The 11060-nt window shown below is 36.1% G+C and overlaps 1 protein-coding gene across 1 annotated transcript; it reads right to left on the bottom strand.

Annotated features, from left to right (window-relative positions):
- Nucleotides 1-1684: 1684 nt before the first annotated feature.
- On the bottom strand, nucleotides 1685-7927 carry rab32b (RAB32b, member RAS oncogene family). The gene is made up of 3 exons (XM_056477547.1): nucleotides 5155-7927; nucleotides 4574-4851; nucleotides 1685-2186 (listed from the first exon to the last, which is right to left on the bottom strand). The coding sequence occupies exons 1-3, from the start codon at nucleotides 5375-5377 to the stop codon at nucleotides 2052-2054; spliced, it is 636 nt and encodes a 211-aa protein (XP_056333522.1). The 5' UTR covers nucleotides 5378-7927; the 3' UTR covers nucleotides 1685-2051.
- Nucleotides 7928-11060: the final 3133 nt, after the last annotated feature.

The following is an 11060-nucleotide window of genomic DNA, read 5'->3' as shown; positions in this document are numbered from 1 at the left end:
ATCAAGTGCAAATATGTAATCCTGCAACTCTCATTATTTTATTTGACAGAAAGTCCTCTGGTTCGAGTCCCAGCTGGGCCAGTTGGCATTTCTGTTTGGAGTTAGCATGTTCTCCCCATGTTGCCTCCGGGTGACCCACAGCGCATGCCTTGCACAAGCCATGCATTTTTACTTCTGTGTGCTGTTTGTGTTGCTCTGCAATAACATTTTCGAAACTCTAGCTGGCATGAGATTACTTGCTTTTAAAGTAAAATAATTGCTTTTAAAGTAAACTAATCACTTTAAAAGCACTGATACCTCACTTTTTTAATATAACTAATCACTTTAAAAGCACTGATACCTCACTTTTTTAATATAACTAATCGATTTAAAAGCACTGAGTTACCTCACTTTTTTAAGTAAAGTCAACTTATCGCTTTAAAATCAACGGGTTTACTCACGTTTTTAAGTAAAGTCAACTAATCGCTTTAAAATCAACGGGTTTACTCACGTTTTTAAGTAAAGTCAACTAATCGCTTTAAAATCAACGGGTTTACTCACGTTTTTAAGTAAAGTCAACTAATCGCTTTAAAATCAACGGGTTTACTCACGTTTTTAAGTAAAGTCAACTAATCGCTTTAAAAGCAAAAGGTTTACTCACGTTTTTAAGTAAAGTCAACTAATCGCTTTAAAAGCAACGGGTTTACTCACGTTTTTAAGTAAAGTCAACTATTCACTTTAAAAGCAATGGATTTACTCACTTTTTTAAGTTGTCAACTCATTTTAAAACTTTTCAAACGCTTTAAAAACAAGTTTACTACTTTTAAAGTAAACTAATTGCTTTAAAAGCAACAAGTTAACTCGCTTTTTTAAGTAGTCAACTAATTGCTTTAAAAGCAACAGTTTTACTCACTTTTTAAAGTACAAACAACTAATTGCTTTAAAATCAATGGGTTTACAAATTTTTTAAGTAAAGTTAAACAATTGCTTTTAAAGTCAACTAATCCCTTTAAAAGCAACAAGTTAATTAGCATTTTATGTACTCAACTAATCACTTTAAAAGCAAATGCTTTTTTAAGTTAAGTCAACTACTTGCTTTAAAAGTTTATTCGCATTTTTAAGTAGAATAAACTAATCGCTTTAAAACCCATTCGCTTTTAACACCCATACACTCTCACATTCGCACACACACACACACGCATACTCTACGGCCAATTTTGTTTACCTAATTCACCTGTACCGCATGTCTTTGGACTTTGGGGGAAACCGGAGCACCCGGAGGAAACCCACAGCAACATGAGGAGAACATGCAAACAGAAATGCCAACTGGCCCAGCTGGGACTCGAACCAGCGACCTTTTTGCTGTGAGGCAACAGTGCTAACCACTGAGCCACCGTGCTGCCCTGCCCTCCAGTTTCACATATATTTAAATGAGGTATTTAAATAGACAGTCAAAGGACTTTCTGTCAAATAAAATAACGAGAGTCGAGGCATTACATATTTGCACTTGATGGGAAATAAATTTTGTAACAGAGCCTCTAAGCCCTAATGGAATATGGGACTATTATCCCGAAGCTACCTTAAATGTTTCATCAGTGTAACTTCATTAGATTTACTTATTTATTAATTTTCAAACACATTCTATTGCTATTTGTCTAAGAAAATACAATTTGGAATTTAATATATGCAAAATATAGGCCATGTCCCTGCGCACCCTGCTAGAGTAGAGAGGAGCATAATGAATTTGGCATCTTGACAGTATTTCCGTGGACTTGATGAAATGTTTTGGGCTGAAGTGTGTATGGCAGATCTCCGTTAGTCTTCTTCCATGCTGGTGTATTTAATAACCCGTGAGCATGCAGTGGATTAGCAGGGGAAATGAGACACACAGAGGTATTTATTAGATACACAGCATGGAACTCATTCAACATGGTACTCGATCAAGATCATAGTTTAGATGAATAATATTTTCTAACATAACAATAAATACAAAAGTTTGCACTGCATTATGATCTGGTCCAGTTATGTAAAATGAACTCTTGAAGGAAACTGGTCTGGTTGAGATTGTAAAGTCAGCAGCAGACAGAGTTTGTGTTTGTTTGTGGTTTGAGGTTTAACTTCTGCTCTTCTTCTTTCACTGATTCTTCGTTATTCTGGAGAATGTGCTTCACGAGAAATTTAGCAGCTTCATCCACATTGATATTCTCCTGAAGAAAAGAAAAACAGTAGTGGAATGTCTCTTTATTACACCTATTATAAGAATATTTTAATAAAGCTAAATATTACAAAAAATATATTATTTATAATTCTAATTATTTTTTTAAACATTATTATTTCATTTCACTGAATGAGTTAATCCATTGCTTTTAAAGTGATTAGTTGACTCTACTTAAAAATGTGAATAAACTCATTGTTTTTAAAGCAATCAGTTGACTTAACTTAAAAAAGCAACTTACCTCATTGCTTTTAAAGTGATTAGTAGAGTATATGAAATGCAAGTTAACTCGTTGCTTTTGAAGTGATTAGTTGATTCTACTTAAAAAAACAAGTTAACTTGTTGCTTTTAAAGGGATTAGTTGACTTTAAAAGCAATTATTTAACGTAAAAAATTTGTAAACCTATTGATTTTAAAGCAATTAGTGGTTTGTACTTTAAAAAGTGAGTAAACCCGTTGCTTTTAAAGCGAATTAGTTGACTACTTAAAAAAGTGAGGTAACTCAGTGCTTTTAAAGCGATTAAATGACGTTACTTAAAAAAGCGAGTTAACTTGTTGTTTTTAAAGCGATTGGTTTACTTTAAAAGCAATTATTTTACTTTAAAAGTAGTAAACTTGTTGTTTTTAAAGCTTTTTAAAAGTTTTAAAATGAGTTGACAACTTAAAAAAGTGAATTAACTTGTTGCTTTTAAAACATTTAGTTGTTTTTACTTTAAAAGCAAGTAATCTCATTTCCATTTAAAGTGATTAATTGACTACTTAATAAAGCAAGTTAACTGATGCTTTTAAATCAATTAGTTGACTTTCCCTTAAAAAGCATAACTTGTTGCTTTTAAATTGATTAATTGACTTTAAAAGCAATTATTAAAAAAAATTGTAAACCTATTGTATTTAAAGCAATTGGTTGACTTTGCATTAAAAAGTGAGTAAACCTATTGCTTTTAAAGCGAATAGTTGACTATTTAAAAACATGAGTAAACCTGTTGCTTTTAAAGAGATTAAAGTGATCTTAAAGTGATTAGTTAACTTTAAAAGCAGTTATTTTTCTTTAAAAATGTCTTAACTCATTGCTTTTAAAGAAATAATTGACTTTACTTAAAAAAGTGAGTTAACTCGTTGCTTTTAAAGCGATTAGTTGACTTTAAAAGCAATTATTTTACTAACAAAAATAGTAAACTCATTGTTTTTAAAGAGTTTTAAAAATTTAAGTTTAAAAATTAGTTGACAACTTAAAAAAGTGAGTTAACTTGTTACTTTTAAAGCAATTAGTTGATTTTACTTTTAAAAGCAAGGTACCTCATTGCTTTTTAAAGCAATTATTTGACTTTACTTTAAAAATGAGTAACCCCATTGTTTTTTAAGCGATTAATTGACTTTCCTTAAAACATGTTTTAACTCTTTTAGAGCGATTAGTTGACTTTAACAAGTGAGTAAACTCATTGCTTTTATAGCAATTAGTTGACTACTTTAAAAAGCATGTTAACTCATTGCTTTTAAAGCGATTAGTTGACTTTAAAAGCAATTATTTTACTTAAAAAATAGAAAATGTTTAAAAATTTGTTGACAATTTAAAGCGAGTTAACTTGTTGCTTTTAAAGCAATTAGTGGATTTTACTTTAAAAAGCAAGTTACCTTATTGCTTTTAAAGCAATTAATTGACTACTTAAAAAGTGAGTTAACCTGTTGCTTTTAAAGTGATTAGTTGACTTTAAAAGCAATTATTTGTCTTTACTTTTAAAAATGTCTAAACCTATTGCTGTTAAAGCGATTAGTTGACTTTTTAAAATCATGTTAACTTGTTGCTTTTAAAGTGATTAGTTGACTTTAAAAGCGATTATTTTACTGTAAAATTTTGTAAACTCATTGTTTTAAAAGCGATTAATTGACTGCTCTTTAAAAACCAAGTTAGCTCATTGCTTTTAAAGTGATTAATTGACTACGTAAAAAGCAAGTTAACTCATTGCTTTTAAAGCGATTAGTTGACTCTACTTAAAAAATGAGTTAACTTGTTGCTTTTAAAGCGATTAGTTGACTTTACTTAAAAAATAGTAAACCCATTGTTTACAAAGCAATTAGTTCACTTTACTTAAAAAAGTGGGTAACCCATTATAACTTAGAATATTCCAAGTAAATTTTTATAATGATGCACATATTTATATTACTCAATCATTTTTAAAGCAAAGTGTTTACTCACTTTTTAAGGTAAGGTCAACTAACGGCTTCTTATAGTGTAGAGTTAAATTATTTGCCTTTGATCGTTCAAATCTTAATCTTTAGTGTTAACAACATACTGTATATCCTGGCTGATGAAACCCCTTGCTTCTTTTCCCATATTTAGCTTAATAATAATAATAATAATAATAATAATAATCCAGTCACCTTTGCTGAAGTCTGAAACCACCCAGTAAACCCCTTCTCCTGGCAGAGCTTGTCCAGGAAGGATGCGTTCCTCCGACTCACTTTAGTCTCATCACATTTATTGGCCAGCAGAACAGCAGGGATTGGATGGCCATTTTTCAACATTACTTGACAATCGAGTTCATGTTTCCAGTTCAGAGCCCCATCCAGCGATGAGCCGTTTGTCAGGTCGTACACTACAAACGCACCAATGGATCCCTTGAAGTACACACGATTCAGTCCTCGCACACGCTCTTGACCTAAATAAACAAACACTGTTAATCAGAAAACACCACATTATGCTTTGAGATGCCGAAGGCGTCCTCCGGGTTGACAAAGAAAAAAAACATGATGTATTTCAGATTAATATGGCATGGTATATTTTATTGCCTGGAGATTTATAGTCAATAAATAGTTAATAATTAACACACAAATGTCGTCATTTTGCTTATTCTTGTCTTTATACAGTACCATTTTTCTCAATATATTAAAATAGTTTGCATTGATGATCTACAACAAATGTAACCAACATAATTCAACAAATTTCAGATTAAAAGACTTACCAGCAATATCCCAAAGCTGTAATCTCACCCGTGTGTGAGCATCCCAATCAATAACCTTCATAGAAAAATCCACACCTATAGTGGTTTTCAACTCCTCGTAAAACTGATTCCTCACACAACGTTTAACAAAGCTGCTTTTCCCAACTTTATGGTCTCCAATCACCAAAACTTTAAATAAATGTTCAGTCCGTCCTAACTCTAAGTCTACTGACATTTTCCTCATCAGCAAAAAATGACCTAGTTCAAATTTGATCTGCCGGCTGCCTAACACAGACCATTTTCAGCATGAAAACGATAAAACGAAGATAAACCAAAGGGCAAAGTTCATCCATTTTGAGCAAAGCTTGTAGAAAGTGACAGTGAGACACACAGGTGTTGTAGACAGTTCTTTAAGATGGTCATATGAAAGCAATAACTGGTCACATTTTGGGAAATTATTAACTAAACACCTATTGCAGCAACAACCCTGAGAGCTTATTTACAAAAATGTACAGTTTTTATATTAAACATAATAAAACATGCTCACTAAAACGTTAATGGGGTCCTATCATGCCCTTTTTTCCAAACTTTTAATTAATGAAACTAAAATAACTTGAATATTATTACAGAATTTTTTCAAGAAATACATTACTTGTTACTTAGAAAAACATTATTTCGTAACTTGTTATTTGTAATGCGTTATCCCAACACCGATTTTAAACTCTTGACATACAGTTTTCTGATGGCCTGTTTCCACTGAGTGGTACGGTACCACACCGTACCACTTTTTGTGTATCCTTTCCAAAGGGTACCTAGCACGACAAAAGGTACCAAAAGGCGGAGCTCGACGCGCAGCTGAACATTATTGGTTTACAGAGAAACGTCACTAGCGCGTGTACAAGCCAGGAGAATTAAAACAAAGGAAGTGGCATTTTTAAATACACAGCCGAGACATTACTTCGTAATACTATAGACATATAACAACCCAGGCTCATTCTGAAAACGTAGTCCTGAGGACGTTTCTGGAGACCGCGATTAATGTAGCCGGAGGTACGTATGGCTGCATTTAATTTTTTAAGCGAACGCTGCGGGGCGGTATGACGCCGTTCCTTTTAGCGCTCGCCGGCTGACCGCTTACCTTCGTGTGGAGAGCTTTCTCGCCGCAACCAGTTTGTCCGGTTAAAGCTGCGGTCACACTTGGCTTTTCCTCCCATAGACTTCCATTCATACGCACGCGAATGCGTCAGACCGGAAACGCGGGGTCATGCATCAAGTTTTGCATGTTGCTGCCGTGCAAAGTTCAAGCTTGGTGAACTCTGACCTGCAAAATCGCATCACTTGACTGCGTGAGATCAATCGAGCATCAAAACAGGACCTCTCTTGACAGAAATTAAAAACATGGAGCAATCGCTCACTTTATTAATGTCTAATCATCTTGTTTAATCCCGCCCCTTTTCGCAGCGCCGCACGACAGAATTTCGCACACACAAAGCCCGGTGTGACCGTAGCTTAACTCGTCCTGTGCGTCGGCGGACTCGAGATGCAGAGAGGAGCTGACCACGACGACAACGACCGGGTTCGAGTCCGGGGAAGAGCGGTTCCAGAAATCAGGTAAGACTAAAACAGAATCCAAGAAATAAAGTGAAGAGGTTTATAACAGGGTGAGAATGTGGTAAAATCCAAAAACGTGGTAAAAAAAAAAAAATTCGACGAGGGCTTTTCTTTTTCCGGACAGCTTTTGTAAATCGTTGGTTGGGTTTAGGGCGGGCAGGTCAATCGATAAAATCGGTTGGGTTCAGGGAAGGAGGAGGGTGAGTCAATCATTCAGCCAGTCGGACAGACGTTCGTTCGACAGCGGCCTCTGGTGAGTTCACGCAAGAACAGCCCGGGCGCGAACGGCACTCGCGGGAGATGTCCGAGAAGCCAAAAAGGCGCACACAGCGGCATCTCGCAGATTCACGAAAACCAAAAACTGCAAAAATATGTACCTCCCGGGACGTATTTCGCAGTCTCCAGAAACATCCTCGGGACTACGTTTTCAGAATGAGCCTGGGTTGATATATAATAACAAGGCATGGTCGACCCAAGCTCAAATCTTGTCGTCGTCTTGATGAACAGCCACAAAACCAAGAAGACCAAAATCTGCCGTGTCCTGTTGTTGTTTTACATGGCCGTCTAAAAGCGTGAGCAGTTTCACTTTCTCTAGAGAGCTCGCGTAAACTCGTCGTGCGTCTATATTTGAAATAATGAACTTCTTGAGCTGATGATAATAATGTGCGCGTGATTACTGAAGTGCTTCTGACATCCGATCCTTTTAGAAATGGACAAACGTGAGAGTGATGCGCCAAAAAACAAAGGAGAAGCCAGCAAAAAAAAACAAAGGAGCAAATGATTCCTCCACCTTTTGGACTATTATGAACTCAGAATGACAGAATTACTCTCTAACAGAGGCTACATGTGCTGGTGTAGATTACAGACACAGATGAGAGGTTTACACTGACTGTGGCTATATGTTGCGTGTTGTTTTTGAACCCAAATAAGGACTAAATGTATGCTGTGTGTAGTTTTTCTGTAATTGGTAACATATCAGAGACTGTAAGGGTCTGTATGTGTTCATAGATGTTGCATTTATTAATTTTTTTTTATATAATTGCATACGTGACAGTAGGCTATTATTATCATTGGTCTGCAGTTATTATCAAAGCATGTCTCTCATTTACACACATACACAAACACAGACAGCACCAAACAAACACACACATGCACACACACACGTCACGCGCTTGCTTGCTTGCTTGCTAATGTTGTGAGACCGTCCACTCCTGTTAAAATTACACCAGTTACCGACCGCTGCCACGCTTTATTCAGAAATTTATTCCCGCGCACATGCATACAGGCGAGAAGAAAAGAGAGGGGAGGAAAAGTCACGCCAGCAGCCGAGAAGAAAAGTCACACCAGCAGGTGAAATGGGCCACAGTGAGAGAGAGAGAAACGGAGTACTTTCATTCCCTCAATAGCAGAGAAATAGGGGCTTCTGCTGTAAGTGCCAGTGAAAGACTTTCCAGAAAACCCACACAGTAAAATTTTTAGATAGTTGGCGCCTGTAGTGTTGTAAATACCCGCTCGCCTCCCTCGTGACAGAGTGCATATGAGGTAAATGACATCAGTACATGATAACCCGGTTATGATTATTACTGAACTGATACCGAATTGTCCGCGTCTGCATAGCGGTGCACCAAAGAAACAATTAATTTTGACACCCCTATTATTTAATATGAAACTATGCAAATGGTGCTCTGTCGGGTGGCAGAAATTTGGCACAACCAGTGTGCGACCCCCTTTAGACTGCACTAGTGCATTTTTATTTGAAAACTGCATTTTAAAACAAAAACACTCCTCATACAGACTGGTCTTCTTACCGCATTTAAATAAAACAATCTCCATCTACACTATACAGCACAAAACGCACAATACGTGGTCATACACACTCACTGGGCATGAGCATATATTAGCAGTATTCGTACTTGCTGCTTACCAGTTGGGTAACGGTCAAATGAAAGTGGCTTGTCGAAGCAGGGAACGATATGCAATAGTCCAGAAGACTGTGGTTAGCCGCGTCTCCATTTTCAAAGGTTGAGTTCGTTTATACTGAAATAAACGTTTCCAAACTAAAATGGGGTCTTAAAGGTACAGTGTGTATGATTAACACCTAGTGGTTGAACTAGGTATTGCAGTCTGATTTCAAAATATTAGAGAGGGCTTTTTCACACTCTGTCAACGACTTGACACACACGTAGGTTGCCAAATTGACAAAACTAAGTGTGCTTGACAATTGAGCCTTAAACTGTTAGCTAATGTTTGTGTTTGTAATATTTGTATTGTTAGCAAATTAAAAAACACCTCATGAATCCGCGTCTCATTTCGGAGGTTGCTATGGTCCTACAGAGATCACATTGACTAAAAAGAAATAAACAGTTTTATTGCACCGAATCTCGAAGTGCTGAAATTAATTTGGGTGAGGCAGCGAGCAGGTTATAGAGACCAAAATAAAGACAGACATTCTGCATGGAACGCACATCTTCAAAGGAGAATAACTGAAGCATTGTGTTTCAGATACAAAAGTATGTTCCCTTAGCATGTTTCTTAAATAACTGGAAGTGATGTTTTATAAACAAATTTCGAGAGGAGCACAGTCTTTGTTCAATCAGTCTTTGACGAGGCTAATTCATCATCTCACACACACAATCATTCTATTATCCAATCAGCTCAAGGGCAAACCCCTATAAATAGTCAAACACGTCATACCTCCGTTTTCTCTTGACTTCAGCGTCCCTCCACCACCCCAACTCCACACTATTAAACCAGACACCCATTTAAATCTGAGGGGGGTGCCAGGCAAGACACTGCGCTAGGGGAATAACACGAGTTAGGGTGTCTTCCCGAGCTCAGAGCCCTCTTCCCGGACAGCACGCCAAATATGCATATTCTATTCTGTCAAATATCTGTGAGTGTGAACTCGTGAAACATTTTATGGGATTTCTATGCTCTATCAGAGTCAAAAACGTACAACACCTATAATTCACACCGTAATACAACCTATATATATTTTTTAAACAAAAATGCACTAGTGTAAATGGCACCTTGGAGTTACGGAGAACCTTGTTACTTTGCAAATCTTTTTCGAGCTCAAACAGTAACATTATGAAATCAAGCAAGCGTAAAAAGCATAATAGGACCCCATTATGACAAGCCAAGCAATATCTGACACATACAGATGAACTAAATTTGATTCGTAAACACAATTTATCTTAACATACCTATATTCATACGGTATGCAGCAGGACAGCAATGATTCATACAAACGTTTCCTTAAAGCTACAGTATAAGTTTCAAGACTCTAGTTTGCAATCTGACAACACATACTGCAATGCAACAGAAATAAACAGAAAACCTACATCATATTCATTTCAGATCGTTCAGAAATGCACAATCCTCTATTCTTGCTTAAAAATCTATGATATTTAGATTATACAGGACTTAAATGGTCATAACAGTTAGGAAGATTTGACTGTCTATAGGTTTCAGCGCATATAAGAGGACTTGTGATACATTCTGGAGAAACTGCCGTCGGTGGCCCTGTTGAGCACTAGGGTTCTTATATCTTTATTAAAACACTGACTCTATGAAGCAAAAAGAAATAATAATAATATTGCCAAATACAGATGTAGAAAACAGAACAATTAATCATGTATAATTGACAGTCCATATACAGTTGAAGTCAAAATTATTATTATTATTTTTTTATTTTAAAATATTTTCCAAATGATGTTTAACAGAGCAAGGAACTTTTCACAGTATTTCCTATAATATTTTTTCTTCTGAAGTATTGCTTGTTTTATTTCGGTTAGAATAAAAGCATTTTTTTTGCTTTGTTTTTTAAACCATTTTAAGGTCAATGTAGCTTTTAGTGCTAGTTCTACCAGGAAGACCTAGGGCCCTAACATGCACCCGGGGCAATAAGGCGCAAGGCATGTTTGACGCGATTTGTTGCTATTTTCAGACCAGTGCAACTCTATTTTTGCTGGTCTAAAGTCCTTAAATATTGCTTAATACACACAGGATGTACAACAATACACAAATGTCTTTACATATGAAAAAATATTAAGTTTTTAAATGTTACAAAAATTATTATTTACTACAAAAAAATACATAAAAACCACTGCCTCCATGCCTTCAGGTCAGGTTTTAAATTTATTTTTGCAATTCATTCATTCATTTTCTTTATGGCTTAGTCCCCTTACTAATCAGCGGTCGCCACAGCGGAATGAACTGCCAACTTATCCAGCATATGTTTTTTTTTTTACACAGCGGATGCTCTTCCAGCTGGAACCCATCACTGGGAAACACCCATACACTCTCATTCACAT

Source organism: Danio aesculapii, chromosome 17 (assembly GCF_903798145.1).
Source record: "Danio aesculapii chromosome 17, fDanAes4.1, whole genome shotgun sequence".
NCBI lineage: Eukaryota > Metazoa > Chordata > Actinopteri > Cypriniformes > Danionidae > Danio > Danio aesculapii.
Note: the sequence above shows the minus strand (reverse complement) of the source record. Positions and strands in the feature narration are given on the sequence as shown.